The sequence below is a fragment of the Natator depressus genome, chromosome 1 (genome assembly GCF_965152275.1).
Source record: "Natator depressus isolate rNatDep1 chromosome 1, rNatDep2.hap1, whole genome shotgun sequence".
Lineage (NCBI taxonomy): Eukaryota > Metazoa > Chordata > Testudines > Cheloniidae > Natator > Natator depressus.
This window is the reverse complement of record NC_134234.1, coordinates 40356734-40379089: the sequence shown is the minus strand read 5'-3', so window position 1 is coordinate 40379089 and position 22356 is coordinate 40356734. Positions and strand designations below refer to the sequence as shown.

General features: G+C 37.2%; 1 protein-coding gene across 3 annotated transcripts in view; it reads right to left on the bottom strand.

The window, feature by feature from the left end:
- The window catches only part of IFT88 (intraflagellar transport 88), a 78925-nt gene that overhangs the window by 19832 nt on the left and 36737 nt on the right, over window positions 1-22356 (bottom strand). For all 3 annotated transcript variants that reach the window (XR_012640233.1, XR_012640234.1, XM_074958158.1), the window contains exons 16-23: window positions 17418-17504; window positions 15839-16025; window positions 14685-14793; window positions 12881-13031; window positions 8909-9024; window positions 5052-5104; window positions 3826-3891; window positions 1124-1230 (exon numbers count right to left, since the gene is read on the bottom strand). Coding sequence is in view for 1 of the 3 variants with exons in the window: in XM_074958158.1 (XP_074814259.1) it covers window positions 1124-1230; window positions 3826-3891; window positions 5052-5104; window positions 8909-9024; window positions 12881-13031; window positions 14685-14793; window positions 15839-16025; window positions 17418-17504 (876 nt within the window). In the remaining 2 variants the exon portion in view is untranslated. The remainder of the gene's footprint in view (window positions 1-1123; window positions 1231-3825; window positions 3892-5051; window positions 5105-8908; window positions 9025-12880; window positions 13032-14684; window positions 14794-15838; window positions 16026-17417; window positions 17505-22356) is intronic.

Genomic DNA, 22356 nt, shown 5'->3' with positions numbered 1-22356 from the left:
CCTACAATAACAATACTGTGAAATTTCAGATTTAAATAGCTGTCATGAAATTTATGATTTTTTAAATCTTATGACCGTGAAATTGACTAAAATGGACTGTGAATTTGGTAGGACCCTACCAATAACCACCCCCCCCCCATTATGAGCTGCTTTACATTTTCAATATGCAGTGAAATATATGTAGCTAGTGAGATTATCTTGAATACTGGTATGACACAAGAGGGGCCAGGAAATATTTCTTGGGGTAAATTTGGAGTAATTTATCAAGACATTTCTCAGATGCAGCCCTCTCTCTCAATAAGGAGCTGATTTTAGTATTCAAATTGCTCTAAAGTCCATGTGCATAATAAGATTGTCCTGAAAACTGTATTGCATGACTGGGCTTGAGGTAGATTTTGAGGTAGAAGGGGGAGGGGAGGAGAATACATATTGAAATGAATGGGCAGGATCACACCACTTAAGAGCTGTTGTCAGGCTGTATTAATCTCCATGGGGTGTTTGGATTCACCTGAAAACATTCCATTGAGATGAATGAGTCACTTCACATCTTTGCAATCCTCCTATGCTCCAGAAGGTTGTGCAGAACCCCTTCTCCCTATGCTAGTCCCAAAAGTGGAGAACAGACTTTGGGGCTCCCCTCCTCTCACCGTTGGTATCACCATCTGGTAGATGTGCTCTTCACAGGCTTTTGTTTACCACCTTCCTACCTGCCCTTGATCCTACTGGGGGGCTTGATGGAGGGCAGAGTTGGTAGCTTAGTGACAGTGAGGTGTTCCCAGTAAGCTATCCTGTGCCCTTCAGTCATGCGCCCTTCACGACTAGCACTTCCTCAAAGCCAAGGGACATTCACTGCCCAAAAACTTCATTAAGGCAGAATGTTAAGGTTGACTAGATGAGCCTTGTACCCTTCCAGAATGCACCTGTATTTAAACCTCTGAAAACCAAAGAATCCAAGAGTTATGGCAAAACCAACTTAAACATCCGTAAACCAGGAAGTGAAGGTCCACTCTAGCTAGGCTAAAGTACTATAGCAAACGTTTTACTGTTCATTGTGCTAGGCAGTGAAGTTACATAATGAAAACGAAAAAAAAAATCCACTTTTCATAGGAGAAAACAAACAGACCTGTTCCCTTATTTCTTTTAGTTTTTCCACTCTCTTGAGCTTTGTCGCGTATTCTTGAACTTCTTTCAGTCCCATATCTGTGCAGAGACGAACTAAGAACCGTAGACCTAATTGTACATTACAAATATATTTAGAAAAGGGCTTGATAGCAGGTGAAAAAAATAGTAGTGTGTTTAACCTAGTAAAACCGAATTTACAGAGCAGCAGCATGGTCTTCTGGACATAGCATAGGACTGGAGATCAGGGGTTCCTGCTTTACAATACCAGCAACTCAGATTGGAATCTTATGCAAGCAATTTTAACTTTTCTGTGGTTGACGGTAGAATGGTTAATAATACCTAAGGGGTGTTGTGAAATTTAGTTACTTAGTGTTTGTGAAATGCTTCGAAAATAAAAAGCATTATACATATGCTAATCTATCGAGAAACAATTCCCCAATAGCATTTTATTGAAAATAAGTCATCAATGCCAAATGAGCTGAAAATAATGGACATAGTTAGATTTTCTAATTACTCCAGTGTTGAGTCAGCACTTCACATGCATGGTGGGTGGCCTTTTAGCTCCTGCGTTAATATCAATCTCTATATAGTTCAAAAATTGAAATGAAGGCTAAATATGACGATGGCCGTCTATGCTATGGAGACTATGGCTATGTCTACACTACAGACCTTACAGCAGCACAGCTGTACCGCTGCAGCTGCGCTGCTGTAAGGTCTTCTGTGTAGCCGCTCTATGCCGACGGAGAGAGCTCTCCCGTTGGCATAATTAAACCACTTCCAACGAGCAGTGGCAGCTACGTTGGTGGGAGAGCATCACCCGCCGACATAGTGCTGTCCACACCAGCTCTTTTGTCAGTGAAACTTATGTCAGTCAAGGGTGTGTTTTTTCACACCCCCGACTGACAAAAGTTTTACCGACAAAAGTGCTAGTGTAGAAAGAGCCGATACCAGCATAGCTATGCCAGCATAGCTCCGTAGTGCAGACGCAGCCTACACAGACAGAAGGGGTTTTTCCTGTTGCTGTAGGAACCCCACTTCCCTGAACAAAGCCCTCTTCCATTGACACAGCTGCGTCTACACTAGGGGTTTTGTCAGAATAGCTATGCCAGTCAGCCTGACGGATGTAACTATGCTGATATAACTTTTCAGTGTAGACCAGGCTTATATGATAAAATTGGAAGAACTAAGGGGAATAGAGAACTACTTTGAGCCAGAGCCCCAATTTGGAAAAGAGCTGCCACTGTCTCTGTGTGCACAGCAGCAGGGAATGACACCTACCTAAATACCACGCTGAACTATCAATAACCAGTAAACAGAAGAAAACCTCAACAACTAGTTAAAAGGTGATTTAACAATAGCTGAAGAAGCACAGGGAGATGAGAGAGCTTCTGACTCATTGCCTTTACAAATTAACAAAACAGTGGAATGACGAACAGTGACTACCTTCCTGGCAGTTCTGTACTGCATCCTCAGTGTCATGGATTTGTGCCGGCAATGTTTAAAGAATGTTAGAATTACTGATAGATTTTCAAAATAGTCCACTCCTTTGATTCACACACTACAAATATTAACATGCCTTATATTTTTTTTACCTATAGTTCTTAAAGTGAGAAACCATTTTGTAAAACTTGTGTTGCCATTGTTAACTAAGGCAAAAGTTTTGTTTTTCTACTACAGTAGACCTCCTTAAAGCCTGCTCTTCAAGAGAATTTAGGAAACTTGATAAAATTAATAGTAGCTGAAAAAAATGCTGCAAGTCTACTTTTAAAAAATAGTAAATGTTCTGCCTTAAACTGTTTAAAAATGTAATTCTGGTAAGTGGCAAACTGACTGTTGTAGTACTGAGGTGCTCAACAATGAGTGAGGTCAGAGGGCTGCTACAACAACATAGAGCAATGGTTCCCAAACCGTGCTCTGTGATGCTCTTCCATTCACCCACAGAGCTGCTTCTGCCAGTGGCGAAGCATCTGTCTGTCTTCGAGAAGTGATGTTTCCTGTTACCACGTATCCCCAGTCTGGCACTCTCTAAGGACCTCCAGAGACTACCTGAACAACTAAACTTTAAAAAAATGCTTCATGTCTTTTTGTGATCCTTGGTTTTGGTAAAACTTGTAACCACAGTAAGACTTGTAGACTATAAAATGGAAGGATGGCAAACACAAGAGAAACAATCTGGCCTGTGGAGATTACAGTTGCAGGGTCTAAAGGTAATAACGGATGTTTCTGTAAGTACACACATAGAACTTAAAGGGCTGGTCTACACTGGGAACTTACATTGGCATAACTACATCTCTCAAGGGTGTGACAAATCCACTCCCCTGAGAGAGACAACTATGCTCACCTAACCCCTGTAGACAACACAGAGTCCGGAATGCCACCCCTGGAATTGTGCCCTCCCAAGCACATGCTTGCTTTGCTGGTGCCTAGAGCTGGTCCTGACTGCAGGAAGAGGATAGGAGGAAGGAAGTCAGTAAGCAAGTTTATTTTCATCTTCTTTCCTCAAAATTGCCCTAGTATTACTTTAGTCAAGCCCTAGAGTTGTCACAAGGAATGTGCAGGATTAGTATTGGGAAAGAAGGTAGTCTGCGAGAATATTTTCTATTTATAAAATACTTACATAATATGGATTACTAATAGATATATTCAATATAGCATAAAGTTTCCTTTACCTTGAAAACTACACCATTCAATGAAACAACTTACATTCAACATTGTCTGGAAATTTTCTGTGTATTTCCTTATATGTATCTAGAGATTTTTGGTAGTTACCTGCAAACAAAATAAACAACATCACTCACACACACACACTATCAGACCAGAAACTGATGTGACTCGGTACCCCCCAGCTTTTTTCAGCTGCTTTATTTTTAAGAGTACATGGTTTAATAATCCTAGATCACAATTGATACAGTTAAAGTTGGCATTCTTTAATTATTACCCGACTATAATAATTAAGGCTGGCTGCAAACAGTTGAAAAAAAAAATTCAAAATTTACTTTTTTTAAATGATGGGTGGGGCTCAAACTGAATTGGAATGTGCTGGTAGGACATACTGGGGATTTTCCCCAACATATCTAAATGAACATAATGTTGGCCAAGTTGTCTTGCTCCTTTGCTGAGAAAGCTCTTCTGTGCTGGATTTTGGTTGGGTGCTGACTTTATCTTTCAATTCACATAGTCACCCAGCTTCTACTCCCCCATCCCATAGAATCAGGTAACGGGGTAAACAACATAAGAAAACCTGAAAATTTGTCATTCGGATCTTCTCTGTAAGGCTCTAAAGGAGCAAGGGAAAGAGTGGGAACAATGGGACAGCACGAAAGAAAAGTATTATTAAAATATCTTGTGTATTTTGGTGCTGAACAATACAAAGAGGAAGACATGGACTCTGTCCCAGTGTGGTTATGATCAATAGCAGATTCAAATTGTAGAATCCCAGTTATAAAATTCAGCAGCTGAGAGCTCAGTGAGTGCTCAGTCTCGAGTTGCAGTGTGTATTCTGTTTGTACAATTTAAATTTTCAAATCTAGAAATTGTACCCACTTTATATATTGTAAATGTGGTCGGTTCAGCTGAGCAACTCTAGAAATTTCCTACTTGGCTATTGTGACATGATGTGGTGCACTGACATAAATTAAATACAATATGACTATTTACGCTAGTTTGGCCTGTTCTCTTTACTTGCATGTGACTGCTCCACTCATAAGTACAAGACAGTACAAACATGAGTAACTAAAACCAAGACTTCAAGGAAGGTCATACTTTGTTATACAAGAAAATTCACAAAGCAGAAGCATGCTAAGGAGATTTTAGAACCAAGAACTCATACAGCAGATGTACAAAAGATCAGTAGATAAAAATTCAAAATACATAAAGTAAAAAAAAAAAAATCAATTAAAAAAAATCACAGAACAAGGAGAGACACTTACCACTTCTTCTATAACAACTAGCAACCATCAATTGCCATTTCACTTGTGTTGGTCTGTGTATAAATAAATAAAAACATTTAGTATACTAGCAAATGATGAAATAGACGAATTGTTCTGTGAAGTTCAAAGTATTGGTGTACATCCACTGTTAAACCAGTCTCACCAAATTCTACTTGTCGGCTCACTCAGGGTGAATCCCTTTCTAGGAAGGGCACATAAACTAACAGCATTTTTTTATTATGAGCAAGTAAAAAGATAATAAAGATATAGCCATGTGTGGGCTGGTCAGTTGCCATGTCAATTCTTCAAAACTGACCGAAACCACATGTGGAAAGCTCTTTGGACTGTATAGTACTGTCTGATTGTTAATATGTCCTAGAAGATATTGCACTCTAACAATTTGTAGGGAGGCTTCTCTAGTGGAAATCTAGCATTTTTCTTTACCTTACTGGCTGTACTGTTCATCCATTATTTATTTATTTTTTATTCAACCACAGGTCAAGGCAATTTGACCTCCAAACAATTTCTCTATTTGTTTGCAGTCTAGTGCCCTGCACAATAAGCTTATGTAAAACAAGTCTACTGCATACTTCTCAGTTGCAGCACGTGTGTGCCTGCTGCACACAGCAACGGAATGCAAGTGAGCACCTAACACACCTTCATTGTAACACAAATTATTAGTAGGCAACTTGGTATGAAAATCCTGCATTTTTAGGACACAGAATTAAGCTCCACAACTCCCACTATTGTGTGAATTGCACATGTTGCTAAAATTTGCCCCTGCAAGCTTCTCAAAATCACAATTTCTCAATTCATTTCAAAATACATCTTAAAATGCAAGTTAAAGGAGGTGATTTAAATATAAAATATCACTGAATGACTGGAATTAATATTCCACTAAAACAGATTTGAGAACTGGGGATTGGGGTTGAGGCAAAGTTATCATTTAAATGTCATCTTGTTTACAATCAGCATAACAACAACTGTTAAATTACTGTGGCCTATTTTTAGGATTAACAAATTGCAAATAGCATGTACAAGTTTTAGCGCCAAACAAGGTCCCAAATATTTATGTTCTGTTAGCTACAATTAACAATCTCCTCTCCTGGAAAATGAATTCTCACAGATACTGTAATTACACAGCATAATCAAGAATTTCAGAGGTTAATAATTCACAGATACTTTTCAATCCATATACAATACACAGAGTTTCATGCATTGAGTGGTTAGAGAATTAGGCCTTAAACATTTAGGTCTGTGCCAGAAGATTATGAAATCGGTATGAATTTTTTCTAGTTTCAGCTGTGTTCTTTCCAGTGTTTTAAAATGGGCTAAGAGTGCCAACATATGTGATCCAAGAGCTGGACTGCATTACAAAGTTTTAAGGGGTTGGCAGCTTCACTGAACAGCATGATAGCAAGTCTTTAAATCAGTGTTTCCCAAATATTTTCACTGGTTTGTCTCCATTTTTAAAAGCTATTTGTTTTAGAAAAAGAAGCCAATGGGTTGGACATTTCCTGGTAGTAAATGACTAGCTGGAGAAATTGAGGCCTGAGGCAAACAAGACTGCAGTTACCAAGCAATGTCCAATGCTGACGATACCATTCTGATGAACATTGTTTCCTTCCCCTCTTTCTGTGTCTGTTGTGTCTAGAGCTGCATGCTGCTGCTGCATTTGTTTTTGTTTACAGTACCAATCCTTTCCTTACAATTAATAAGAAGCACAGTAACCAGTGGGAAAGCAGAACTTCATTTTGAGCATTTTACTAGAATTTAATTTCAATTATTATATTTTTAGACTTTCTATATAATAGTATATGTTAGTAAAGGGGGCTTTATATACAAGGAACTTCCCATGTGGACCTGACTGTAAGGGCAAAAGGGATAATGGAATATTTCTATAAATTATCTTACCTATTTATTTCCATATTTAATGTTTGGGATTCTTTTGTAATTTTCTTGTTATAAAGTTTGCAGAAGTGTCATATAAATATACTGTCTCAATCTTAACTACAAGATGAAAGGTTTTTGCTGTTGACTTTCATTATTATTTGTAAAGGAAAAGCTAAGTTGACAGATGTTTCTCATATGTCGTCCTGGAGATGGTGAGATTTCAGGTCATTCTGGTCTCATGAGGAAGGGAGTACCCAACAGTAGTGGGCCAGCCAAGAAAGCTGTCTCCATTTCTCATGAATTGTGGAGCTATGGTGGACGGTCCTAGTCATGGGGATAAAGGTGGTTCTTCAGGTAGCTGAGTGTGTTGGAGATCAGGACCATGATCTTGAATTGGATCAGATAATCAATGGGGAGCCAATGTCTCAATACAAGGGTTATATAGTCCTGCTTACCAATGTTGCTTGGCAGGTAGGCTGTCATATTTTGGATCAGTAGAGCATTTTTAAAACCAGGACTTGTGCTTTTAGCATTATTAATAATAATAATTTACTTATGCTGTGGTTAGTGCCCAAAAGCTCCAAACAGTATTTGAGGCCCCGATGTACAAACACACAGAGAAATCTCTGCCCCAAAGAATTTACAAAGACAATGCAGACAAAAGGTGGGAGAAAGAATCCAAAAATACAAGCCATTTTGCCAGGGTGGTGATAGGCAAAAGTCCTGTTAATTCCAGTTTTATTTTCATTTTTTTGTTTGGTTATTTATCCTTATCCCTTGCCTATTTTTTTTTTAATTATATGAACTCTTGACTTTACTCTCTATATATTTTGCATTTAGCCTTGTCTTTCTATTTGTTTACAATTTACTCAAACATTTGAGTTTAACTCTTGCTTTTTCCCCCTTTTTTTACATTTAACCCTAGCCTTCTTTGTTTTAAATTATTTTAAACCATATTCTTTTTTTATAATTTTATTATATATACCCTCCCCCATTCAATTAAAATATTAATTTCTGCTGCATTTTTAATAACCTTTCTGCAGTATAGTCTTCTCTTGAATGGATTGCCCAAACACATAAATAGTTCCTTGTACTTTCATGGGCATTTTAACCGGAGTGCCATACGTGAATCAGACAGTAGGTCAAATTTTAGATAATCATAAACAAGCCAAGTAATAACTGAGTTTGGCTCAGGCTGATTTTGGATAGGATTCCCAAAACACACACAAAAAGAGAAATGCTACCTCTGGGTTTCATGGGGTTATGTGAATTTTAGCTTGTCTGTTGACACAAATTCCACATGGAAATATGTATGTGGTCCTTTTATGAGGAAATACGTATTTTTCTATAGTTATAAATTTTGGTTGAACTCCGAGCTCCAGTTTCAAATTTGGCCAAATTTTTACATGTAGGTCGCTTGTATGTTAAATTCCATTTGTAAGTCTCGAATAAAATATGCAGACTACCTTAAATAGCTCATTCTGTGAAGTGCACAAACACAGTTTTACTCAGGTCAAATATAAAATTCAGAATAAATTAGATTTGTCAACATATATCCATTGTTAGCTGTTAATACTGTACTCTTGGTGGTTTTATTTAGTGTTTGATGTTTTCTGCAATTCGACTCTTTTTATGAGAATAGGAACACTACGAACAAGGAAACAAAGTTAATTGCTGAAAGATGCTTTTGTTTATGAGGTTGAATCAACAGTCTTCACCAGATGAGGAAACCCTGGAAAGGAAGTCTTTTACTTTTGTTTGCATTAGAGCTACCTAATAGAAACAAAAACACCCCTCCAAACAAAATACAAGGTGAGGAACCTGATGAAACAATACCTAAAGCTGTATTTAATGCTGATGTAGCTTATGGCCAATTAACGCATCATGTCTCCAAGATATAATTACAAGAAGAAAAACCCTCAATACAAGATATTTGACTAAACATACAATAAATCATTACTTACTGAATAAGTGCTGCTCTCTCAAAGTACTGAATGGCTTTTTCACAAAACTGGGTATCAATGTAATAGGCTCCAAGCCACTCAATGACCTCAATGTTCGAAGGGAAATACCGATATGACTGACAAAATAAGGAAGGTGAAAGAAACACAATTTTAGTGATGAACAACATTTTTATTTTACTTCTGGAATATCTTACTCACTTAAGTGTTTAATTCTCCAGATGCCAAAAATATGTAATACATGAATGAAAGCACTGTATTATACCAACTAATCCCTAAAGAGAACTTGTCAGGTTTTGTAATTACAAAATACTTTTTAGAAGAGTTACCTGAGATGAGTTTCACATTTTCCATCTGTCCTTACTAGAATTATTATTTTAGCATAGTTAGTAGCAGCAGAAGAGTATTTTTCCACACAAAAAAGTTTGTTTTCTTAGATTACTGCTGTATGTAAATGAGTTAATTAAAATGCTAAGCAAGTTGTTTCCATAAACAAATTCACTAATCAGTTTCAGATAGCCAAGCAGTCTGCTGGAAAACTCACTGAACAACAATTTTTTTACTTTCAGAACAGGAGTGAGGCACCCAGTCAGAATAGCGCAAGGAAGCTAGTGCTGAGTGCCCTCACTTTACGGGTTCTGTGGATAAAGAGGCCAGTCTACAGAGTTGTCAGTCCTAACTTTAAATGTCTGAAAAAGAGAGAGAGTCAAGTCTATGCACATATCCACTTTATTTCAGTGGAATACTTCTAATCTGTTTTTAATTCATTTTGGGATTAATGCCACATAAATAAACAAAGCTTTTGTCTATAGATTTTAATTTTACTGATGGGGGATATTGGTTATTATAAATAGGACTAATCTCTGAATTTACTAGAAACAAAATTTGTTACAAGTGTTTTATTGACATAAAGTGGAAATTTACTATAGTACAAAATGTTAATAATTCCAAGGGAATTAATACTAAGGGAACAATGCTAAAAAATCTGGAAGTGTAATTTTTTTTTTTTTTTACCAGGTGGTCTGGGTTAAAATTGGCACCAGTACGTAGAAAAACTGGGGTTTGGAATAAGGCAAATTTAAACTAGACCAATAAATATAAAAAAAAATAAGTGAGGCATTTAGACTTTTAAACTTCATTCCAACAAATATCAGAGGTATCCAAATAATATCATGTTAGTCTGTATCCAGAAAAACGAGGAGTCCAGTGGCACCTTAAAGACTAACAGATTTATTTGGGCATAAGCTTTTGTGGGTGTTGAAAATGTTCCTTGAGTCAGAGACAGCAAAAATAGGCCCCCAGCTAAAACCTCTCCAGCACATCATCAACACTTCAAACTCCCTGGACACTCAACAACAGATTTTAAAGTAGCCATTCTTCAACAAAAAAAACTTCAAAAACAGACTTCAAAGAGAAACTGCTGAGCTACAATTCATTTGCAAACTTAACACCATCAATTTATAGAATGCATTTCAACTGAAGTAGACAATTTCAAGCATACAATTACAGTTTCAAGACAATTATAGATATATACACAGTATACAGGTACAGTGGAAAATCTAAAGAAGGTATCACTCATCTGACATTATAAGTAGTGAAAATTGCCACAATTTATCCTGGAAAATCATTATGACCCAGATTCAGCAAAGTGTGCAAGTATGTGCTTAACTCTAAGATTGTGAAGAAGTTCTACTGATTTCACTAGGATGTACGAGTAAGCACATACTTAAGAATTAGGCACACACTTGAATGTTTTGCTGAATCAGGGCTTATAACAATAAGGCAAATGCTTCTTTTTAACATTGATCGGGGTGGGGGTGGGGCGGGGCGGGGTGTGTGTATGTATATGTATATATATATATATATAAAGTATAAATAATAATTTTACCTACTTCTAAAATAAAGCCAACTATGGGGAAGAATGTGGCATGTTTACCAGTGCCAGTAAAACTACAAAACAATTTAGGACAAGAAATGAAGAAAAATTTATCTAATTATCACTATGGGAGAGATTTAAGTACAGTAGACCAGGATGTAAATTCAAGAGTTGGAATTTTGCCAGGGTTAACATTCCTACTCTCCTGGAAAAAATGCCATGGCATCTTTTAATGGCCATAGGTGGTCAGAACTTCAAGAATTTTATTTCTGAGTACTAAAAAAAGGTTTAGAATTGTACAAACAAAAAGAAATGCTTAGAAATGCTTAGGTAACAATAGAATTATTGTTGTAAATTAATTGCATAATAAAGGTAAACAGAATGCACAACCAACATAGCACAAGAGGCTGTATTGTACAAACATTAATTAGCTTAGTGAATTAGGTGTTAGCACAAATAAGAAAAGGTAGCCAAATATCCAGATACTGGTCACTTTTTAATCAAGTTTCATATTAGTACGTTTCCATGGAAAGAATAACATATATTTTACTTTTTCTCCTACCAGCATTGCTGGGGCTTTGGTTCACTTCTGATTTACAGAGAGGAGGGATATTTACTAAGGCCCTGACCCATGAAGGGACTAAGGCCATGTCTACACTTACAAGCTAGCACTCAGGTAGCCTCATTATGCTGATGTGAGAGAGCTCTCCTGTCGAGATAATAAAACCAGCTCACTGAGTGGCAGCAGCTATGCTGGCAGGAGAGCGCCTCCTGCTGACAGCGCTGTGCACATGAGCACTTATGTTGGCAAAACTTATGTCACTCAAGAGTGTGGTTTTTTTACACCGCTGAGTGACAAAAGTTTTGCCGACATAAGCACTTGTGTAGACATGGCCTTAGGCGTTGCGGTGCTGAGCATCTGAGCACCTACCTTTTAGCCCTGGTCTACACTACAGACTTATGTCAGTCAGTACAACTAAATCACTCAGGAGTATGGAAAATCCACACCTCTGAGTGACATAGTTATACCAACGTAAGTCTATAGTGTAGACCAGGACTATGTCAATGGGAGGGCTTCTCCTGTTGACATAGCTGCCATCTTTTGGGGAGGTGGAGTACCTATGCTGACGGGAGAAACTCTCCCACTGGTGTAGGTAGCATCTTCATTAAGCGCTACAAGGGCAGAGCTGCATTGGTACAGCTGTGCCGCAGCAGTGCTGTAAGTGTAGACAAGCCCTTAGGTGCTGAAAAAAAAAAAATCTCAGGAACAGCACTGTTATCCACAAAGCCTGAGTTAGGGGCATAGGCTCCTATGCAATAAATGGGGAGAGACAGGTGCCTTAAAACGAAATCCACAAAACCAGCATGCTAGACAGGGAGCCAGCTAATCTAGCCAGTAGAAGATGCCAACCAGAGGATGCGTGCACTACTGCCACGCTCCCCTTGCAGTCTTTGGTGCCTAAACTCAGGCTACAAGCAGGCACCTATCTCTGTTTGTGATTCACAAACCAAGGGAAGATAAGCATTCAGCCACATAAGTCACGTGCAGGGTCTGATCTGGTAGGTGGGCTCAGAGACACCTACCAGATCGGGCCCAGGGGGCAGAATGGGAGGAGGGAACTCTTTTATAGAAGCAGTTAGGGTATACTCACCTGGAATGTGGGAAATCCCCAGTTCAAGTCCTCCCTTCTCCCTGATGAGAAGGGAATGAGGAGAAGTGATCTGAACAGGGATCTGCCATCTCTCAGATGAGTGACCTAACCATTAGGCTATAGAGCCATTTCAACTCTTTTCACTGGCCCAGTTAATATTTAATTATTAAATTATTTAATTACAGAGGAAAAACTTCAATAGGAGAGATTGAGGCAGCCCCGCATCAGAATATCCCATAGCCTTTTTTGGTGTGCTCCTTATTATAAAGAGCTGACAAGAAAAGCCTGATTTACAAAGAATTATACTTTCTTAAGAAAAGAATCTGATTTACTTTCTATACATACTTTAGGCAATTTAAATACTACATAAATAAACATTGCCTTGTCACATGTGCCTATTGCACAATTTTATTTCTATAAATATTAGAAAATGCGTAGGTCACATACCTCATAGTAATACTGAAAAGCTTGGGATTTATCACCTTCATTATCATACAATTCCCCTAGTTTCGACAGTGCATATGAATCAGTTGGAACTACACTGATAAGCTGCATGAGCCACTCTATGGCTTGGTTGGGATCCTCCATTATTTCATATCTGAGGTATCTTCAGTTAAGGACAATTCAAATGGTGACCATATTTGGATTCATCAAAAGGAATTCTTATGTTATATAATGTAAATGTAATTTAAAAGTTGCATGTTGAAAAGATTTGCCAGACATAGCGAAGTGGACATATATTTTGGTTTTTTGCACATTTACTTAATAATTTCTTCCCACTCAGATGTACTTTAGTTTACTATAAACAACATAATTAAGTGTTAACAGTCTAGGCTGCTCTTTCAACCTTAAAAACACTTTTGGTGTGGTTCTTCTCTCTCTCACTAATTTTACATTGGTATAAATTCATTAACTTCAGTGGAGTTGCTCCTGATTTATAACAGTGCAACTGAAAGGAGAATTAGGCACCCTATTTCTATGCCCCACAAACTTCCTAGGTTTTCTTAGTGTGGTTCTGTGCTACACGAAACGAGAAGGCAAAATTGTCACCACCTTATGCAGTAAATCTGTTCCTTAGGTGCCACTCTGAACTGCATCTCTAAAGCACAGCACAGAATTTGCAGCTTAGGGGAAGAGGGCTTTAAACCACCTTTGCACTCTTCACTTCTGGGCAGCTCTGAGGGCTGGAGCAGTCCCCACTGTAATTAGACAGCCTTAAGGGGCCTGTTTAGTTACAGCAGCCTTCCTGGGTGCTAGCACAGTTCATAATCCCCACAGAATGATGTAGCTCCTCCCCAACACACTCCTCCTACTCTCAACCCCGTCCCCAGAATGCCCCCGATGCCCAAGCTTACAAGGGAGTCCTCTAAAGGCAGAGTTATCCAGTGTCAATACAGGGGAATACTCCCCCAGCCAGAACCAGGGCTTTAGAACCCCTTTATTCCACTCCAGTGCTTTAACCCATTGTAAAGAGGCGGGAGCAGGAGTGAAGACCTCACCCCTTGTGTCTAGTTAGATTCGTATCTGCTTACTTTTCTATTATCCGTTTTATCACTTTCACTACTTTTAAAAATGCTGAGCCAATACTGCAATGGGATTCCATTATGCCTTGGAAGGGATTCTATTGTGGTTTGCACATCATGAACAGAATGCTTAACTAAGTTCTGGCTGCAGAATCTTTACTGCTGATGAGGCAGAGAGCTAAGAAAGACCCCAACTTGGCTTTCAGATCCCAGGCTAATTTTGCAGGATTGACAGATGATTATGCTTTTACATGTAAACTGAGCAGACTTGGTCTGGAAGCCACTGAGAAAATAAACAAGGAACCCTATGGAGCTATTTTTACAAATTCCCTTTTCAGAATAGAACTTCACTGTAATGAAATATTTTGTTCAAAGTTTTACATCCATTATGCTTATGTCTGTTACATTATTTTCAAAATAACATCAGATGCATATTTAAAGGGTTACAGGGCTCTCCTCAATGTTAATTATCCTTATATAAATAGGCCTTCCTCATGTGTGTTAGTCTACTAGCTTCAATGACATTGCTCACCAAAATAAAGGGTTGCAGAATCAGGCCTTATTTTCACACACCAAATATATTTTAACCCCACAAATGCCTCCTGATTAAATGTAAATTTTTTTAGCCATACAAAAACAACTTTTATGTCTTGATTAAGACTAATCTCAGCTAATCCTCTAATGTAGACTAAATTCAATATTTGGCATCATGACCCAGAAAAAGATACAAGCTTGCTATTTGGTAGAGAACTTGGGCACTGTTTCGAAGGATTGCCTGAAGTTTCAGAAAACAATCCAAAGCCTCGTCTATTCTGTTTAACTTTTTATATGTTAAACCTAAAAATAAAAGTTACAAAATGAATTCAACAGGCAAAATAAAACATCAGTACAGGCATAGTAATTTAGCAGAATAACCAAGGAGAATGAAGCAGAAATGCAATATTTAGATGGATGCTATCAACTTAAAAATCATATTTTTGTCTGATTTTTTTGTTCCTGTATTATTGCAATAGGGAACACATGAAAGAGACTGAAAAAATATTTTTCTGTTTTCAGTTTGTTTAATCTGTACATTTGGCAGCCCTTTTTGGATAGTCAATTTCACTGTTTTGATAGTCGGTCAGTTTTCCTTGTTTATTTTGGGTTTTCATAAAGCAACAGATTTTAAAAAATGTTTTTTCTAAAAATAAGAAAACAGGATTGTAAAGCCACAGGGATACTCAAGGCAGATGTGGTATTTGAAACTACCTTTAACTTTTTTTAAGTTGGAGTCCTTTTTAAAAAGCAAGCTGCATCACTGTTTAGAGGTAAATGCAATATAACTGCGCTTTCCCCAATGATCACTCTCTCATCTCAACTGCATCTCAGTAGATTTGCTGTGCTGCTTGGTTAAGAACCATCTTGACAGTCCTTTCAGGCAGTGTGACCTGAATGAACCAAAGCTGATTAGGGCAATGGTCATGATTCCAGGCAAGGCCCACCGCCATACATAACACCATCCCTTTAACAAGGGGCATCAGAAATGGAAGGGGGGATAATTTGATTGAGTAGTACTATCCAAAACCTACATTTTGAATAGAAAATAGTTCTTCGCACTTATAGCAATTTTTATCTTCAAAGTGATTTACCGACATCAATTACTCTAAGAACAGATGAGTAATATTGGTGCAGAGTTTCTGTGAAGAGGTTTGAAGCAAAGGACATTACCTTACTTTATGTCTTAAATCATGAAGTAAAAGAATTAACAGTTTATTGGAAATGACAGAACATATTTTAATTTCAATTAACATTTCTAAAAAGGACAAGTTTGAAAACTAGAATCTCAAACACATTAGTACTAGCCTTATCCAAACTTTAAGCCATGCAAACACTTCTACATTACCTATATTGTAAAGTGCTTCAGTGCATGAGGAATCATTCCTTAGAGCTTCCTTATAAAACTCTGCTGCTTTTTCATAGTCTCCATTTGCAAACACAGTATTTCCTTTATTAGTGAGAGCTGATGGGTTGTATCTATCAGAATTCACAGCTAAATCTGCATAGTTGGTTGCTTGTGCAAATTCATTCTCCTGTGTAAACAAAATATATATAGTACATTAACAACTTAATATACTATCAATCAATAATTTTCTTTGGAGCTAACCTTAGTTGTTTATGGTTGATATAATAGCAGCCTGAAAAAAATGTAAGAATCTTCAATCCTAATACTATTTTTTATGAGCTTGTAGAAAACAGATCACTCACATTTTTCAGGTCATAGAAACCTGAAAATTACAGAGTGAGACCTAAATCGTCATCTTGTCCATCTCCCTCCCAATGCTGGTTTGCTCCTTATTTTGGTAGGAAAGATAGGGGAAACACTGTAGAATCATTTAAGTCTCCAAAATGAACTTATTTTATATTCTACTTGAAAATTAATATTAATCAGAGAGGCAGAGCAGACAGCATAGAGCAGTGTTTTAAATGTTGCTGTCTCCACTCCTCCCTGAGTATAGTTATGAGAGTTGAGCGTGGGATCACAGCCCTATTACTGATGTGCAGGTGAACAGAACCCTGCCAGAGATGGAGGGAGATAAAAGTGCAGGTGAGCCCAGCAGGAGACAAGGAATGGGTGACAGGCCAGGCAGCTGAATACATACATTCAGAGAGCACAACAGCAGTAGGAAGCCAGGGCACAAATAACTAGAACATACATATATGAAGAGCTTCATGAACATTAACTAATTCACCTTCACAACATCCACATGAGGGAAGAGTCTCTTATACCCCAGCAGTGGCTCAGTCTCATTCCTCCTGGCATAGCAGTTGGAACACTCCTTTCTGTCTGCTCTGCTTCCTGTACCTCTATAAAAGCAGAGCACTCCCACACATAGGTGCCGATTCCATGCATGCTGTGGAGCTGGAGCACCCATGGGGAAAAAAGTAGTGGGTGCTCAGCACCCACCGGCAGAGCCACTAATCAGCTCCTCCTCTTCCCTCGCAGCGGCTCTCACCTGCCAGTGATCAGCTGTTCAGCAGCAGACGCTGAGGGAGGAGTGGGGGCAGGAAGAGATGCGAGGAGGGGGCAGAATGGGCCAGGAAGAGGCAGGATGGGGGCGGAGAGCGGGTTGGAGCTTGGGTCAAAGTAGGGGTACGAGCACCCTCTGGGAACTCAGGAAGTTGGTGCCTCTGCTCCCACAGCCCCTACTTTCAATTAGGAAGTGAAGGCAACAATTGAAATTTAAATATTTAACATTTATAATCAAAAATAATAAAGTACTTTGCTCTTGCATTGCACTTAATAGTTCAAAACATTGAACAGACATTGATTAGTTAAAATGGTGTCTTTTCTTACCTCTCGTTTTCATGAGCATTGTCTCTTAATGCTGAGACAGAACATGTAGATAGATACAAAAATTGCTATGGAAGCATAGGCTCTTCTGAGCTCATAGTTAACAACAACAACAAAAAGGCATACTTACCAAATAATAAAGAAATGAAAGGTTTGTTGCAGCTGCACTTTTTACTCTGCTATCCTTTTTTTCAAACATTTTTAAAGTCTCCACAGCCTAGAATTAATTTACAATCAAGTTACTAAACTGTAACAAACTTACTCAAACTATTACTGTGCAGGTCAATCCTATGTTTTTCTGAAGGAATAAACAACTAAAATGACTACTTGACTTATATTACTAATTACTAGTGAGTAATTTATTAATTACTACTTAGACAAAAATTATACATAACCTTTTCTATTGCAAAATAGTTGATATTTCATACTTTTAAAATTCCCACAGTACTGGCAGTTTTGTTTGCAGCATATGGATCAGATTTAGAAAATACCTGAACTTTCTGTTCAGATAGCCACACTTTTCCACAGAAGTTCCATTCATTAAAAAAAAAAAAAAAAAAAAAAAAAAAAAACTTCGACATATTCATTTTGTCAACTACCTGTATTGTGTAAGTATTTTCACTTTTTCTGTATCTTTACCCAAGATTTTTTTCTTAAAGACTTACAAACAAAAAAATATGAATGTAACAATACAAAAAGTATGTAACACAGTACATTTGGAGTACAAATAGAAATTTTGCTTTGTGTATTGATCAGAAATGACCAATCATTTTCATATCTCATACTACACAATGTGCTCAGAGAAGTGAGGATTGAGGACAATACATATGCAAATCTAAGGAGTTTTACAGATCACTTTGTACATCAGAAATTAATTTCGTAAACTTTGCCGAGGCGATACTGATATGTGAAAAGAGTAACAAAAATGATATAATAATTAACTAAACAAATTTAAAAATAAAGGGCAATTTTTTCAGCAATATAAAAAAATATATTTCTATAGACCAAATATAACAAAATCTTTGGCTAGGTTCTACTAAATATTTACATTATGTTCATTAAAAACTGTTTAATGATACTTTTGCCTCAGTTCCACTCTCCATTACATCAATGCAAATGTAAGGACTTCAGGTTACCCACGATTAAAACTCCTCCTTTTTCCCTACACAAGTTAAAATCTTGAATCTGCTTATCATAGTAATGTGAATGCATAATGCTCTCTGGTGGTGTGCCAAGGCAGGGGAAAAAATATAAGGTTTTAAAATGATCCACGAACATACTATTTTTACATTACTCAAAATGCATGACTTAGTGTGGCATAAGAGGACATGTAAAGTTTACACAGTTAGCTGAAGTTTATTGCTCCCTAGCAAACTACATAGGAAGTACAAACTACTACAAAGGAGAACATTTTTTTAATTATATAGAATTCTCTGAGAAAAGCACCAATTTGAGAGTCAAGGAAATAGTTTCAAAATGCGTGACTTCAAATTTTATGGGCTTTGAAACTCAAGACTTTAGCTATAAGGATTTTGGTTCTCATTATGTATTTGACTGAATCAAGAAAGAACTGGTCCCATAGATCTATAAGTACAGTACTGTATATCTGAGGTATTCTACCATTAAATTGTTTCTTCAAGTTCAGGCTGCACATCTCAGTTATAATGGAATTCTGGTTTACTGACCTTTCAGCTATATATATCTAATTGCTTTCCTAAAGTCATTTCCTATTGTTGCTGATTTGTTTGCCCTTTCCTTCTACTGATATGGTGGCACCTTTGGTTATAAAGATTAAAGTGGAAGTAGTTTCTTTGTTTTCAAAGAGAGAAAAGAAGTTCACAGATGATTTTGGGTGCTGCTCAGCTGCTGGTAAATCATATTATAGACTGTGAGCCAGATGAAGCCATGACATGTCGTGGCACTAAAATGCCTTAGCGGTACTCATTCTATCATGGTGGAAAGTGGAAATGTTGATTCTATATACACGTCTCAATTTGGGAAGTTCACTATTTATGTATCTTAAGAGTAATGGTCAATTGGACACAACCATCAAAATACATTGTCAAAACCAATCCTTATAACTGGATTCCACTGTACACATTATATATGTACAAGGGCAAAGTTTAAATGTAATGCACCTGGCCTAATCTGTGGATTCTCAGTAATGGTAGTAGAACTCACAAGGCTAAATCCCAGTGTTCTGCTTTAAAATTTTATACCAGAACCATCTTGTAAATTGAGAGAGATTCAAAACACCACTAACACACAAAGATTATTTTAAAACAATAAGTAAGCCTGAAAATGGCTAGGTAGATGGTCAGTAGAGATTTCCGATATCTATTTTACTTATGAATTTATTTGTATCTTTGACCTGAAACCATCTCATTGTGTACCTATCTAGTCCACATAACCATGTGCTCATGTCACTGCTACTCTTACGTGTTAAAATCTTTTGTTAAATTAGATTATAAAGTCTTCTGGGCAGATACACCCTTACTATGTATTTGTACAATGCCTAGAATGGTGAGGCCCCAATCCTACCCAGGGACCTCCCATTGCTACCATACTACTAACATTAATAATATTCCTCAGAATGTGGGTCCTTCATATTATTTCATGATTTAACTGTCCTCTGACTTCAAACTGATGCTACTGTTTCACAGTACATCATTCCAATCTCAAACTCTGTATAAGGTTTCAATTCAGCATTCCAGAAGTTCACCAGTTCCTACCAGTACTAGCCCCACAGAACAGAAATACCATTTAAATCTCACATCTGTAATTTTATTTCTCTTGTAGTTTCCAGTAGAATTATGAAAAAACTGTTGGATACAATGAAGCATGGAATTGCGGCGAGGAAGTGGAAACTCTAATTGATAACTACTGAATAGAGAGGAAGTTTGTCAGATAGAACAGGTGACAGGGAGCCAAGACTCCTGGGTTTTATCCCTGTGTCTGCCACAGATTCACTGTATAACCATGAGCAAGTCATGTAACCTCAAATGCCTCCTTTTACCTACTCTCCTACCTTAGAGGGGTGCTGTTGTGAGGTTTAATTAATGAATTTTCACAAAGATCTTCGAGACACTATGCTAGAAGGTGTTACATATGTAATTTTAAATAAAAATATTCTTGAATTAGATGCAAACAGTTCTAACACTGCATAAGATCAAGAAATTCAAAACGGAAGTTCCTACAGCAGCTTTAGGTCATATTTTATAATTACATTTTGCTGCTTTAAAAAGACCCAAAATATGGAACAGCAAATTTTGTGTTATTAATTTAAGGTGAATTATTTTTTCCCCTCTGATTTTTAAACTTTTAATGCTTTCATCAGTGTATGCTACAGTGAGTGCTCAGTTACACCCATTATAGTTACAGTAGCAGAAGATTTTCATTTTAACCTCTCTTTTTACACACTTATAAAACTTTTTGAAGTTTACTTTGGGGACTGAAATTTTCCATGTTTTTAATTCAGCCAAAGGTGAAGGGTGGTGTAAGGTGGTTTTTTTGTTGTTGTTTTTGGAAGTTTGAGGAAAAATCCCATCAATTGTTCTTGAGTTTGCTGTTGTTCAGATGAAGCATTTTTCAATTTTATCAAATTCTGTCCAAGACTTTACCCACGGAACGGGACCTCTCTTCTATATTTTTCTTTGAATAAAATGCAAGAGTAATGCAAAGGTAAGATTGGAAATCTATGACACGTGAAAGTTAGGAAAGAGCATATTACGTATATACTGTCTCTGTGTACATTCTCTAATTACTATACATGGTTACAGGTTGTATTTAAGGTTATAGAAAAATGCATTTTTCATTATATATTTGAGAAATTGTATGATCACATAAGTAAAGACTATCCTAATACATTCATGCATAATTGCAGTGTTAAGGTAGTGCACTGTATCTTAACTTTCACATTTCCAGTCTTCTGAGTATGGAGTGCAGCATAAAGGATGCAAAGCTGCCACGTGTTTGCATTAGTAAGGGGTATCCAGTTTAAGAAAATGATTCACTTATGTATTATGTACATTACACTTATGTGAATATGGAGGAGCAAAAGGTATACTATGATCAGGAATGAGGCACTCCAAAATATAAAATAAAATGCAGCTTTCTTGTTTGAGGTTCTTTCTTACTTTGCCCAGGCTAAGCCCCAATACCAATGCACTGAGAATAGTGACAGTGTCATGGAAGCAACAGTCAGGTCACAGGATGCCTCCTGGTTACCTTGTTAATATAGCTGTGTCAAAAGAACAATTAAAAAAAGGGACTTCTTGGCTGAATTTATATCATCAAGGCACCCGATCTTTTATATTCACAGACAGAATTTGTACAGGCAATTCATTGGACTCAGAAGTATGAAAGAACTTATTTAATGGAAAGAGTAAGTAGAGGTTTGCATAGTGCAGAATAGGTTAGAAAAGACAAGATCCTCCAACATGCTACTTCCAAACTTGCTTATTTTTCATGTCGATGTCTTTCCTCTCATTCTTTATGCTTCCAACAATTTTAATAATTCAGTAGGAAACCAAGACAGTAGGGTTTCTGCTTTAAAATGTGCTACTATTCAATTCTTGATGTTTCTTTTTTTATTTTAAGCAGTGAATTTTCTACAGTTAGAAGAATGTTGACTATCATTGTTTTTCTCATTCTATCACTCTGATGGGGACAACACACACTAACATCTTCCATCTGTCTCAAGCATTTGCCTCAGATCTTCAATATAATTCTACACCACTTCATTTATTAAGTGAAAGTTTATTTCAGAAATAAAAACATTAAAAAATGTTAATACTGAGTTAAGAAACACAATGGACAGCTATCCCAATACCCCAGCCAATGGCACATGTAGATGTGGGGGCGGAAGAGACTCAGATCCAAAAGCTCTCTCAAGACTTAAGTATTGTGGATCATCAGAACTGGGTAACATCACATAGGCCATAATCTATCACAGGACAATATTGCACTGCTCTGTAAACACTTTCACCACATCAACTGAAAGAATGCATACCAGTGAATGCAGTATGGAAGGACTGGGAATGAGAGAGACTACAAGCACCTTCTTTTAA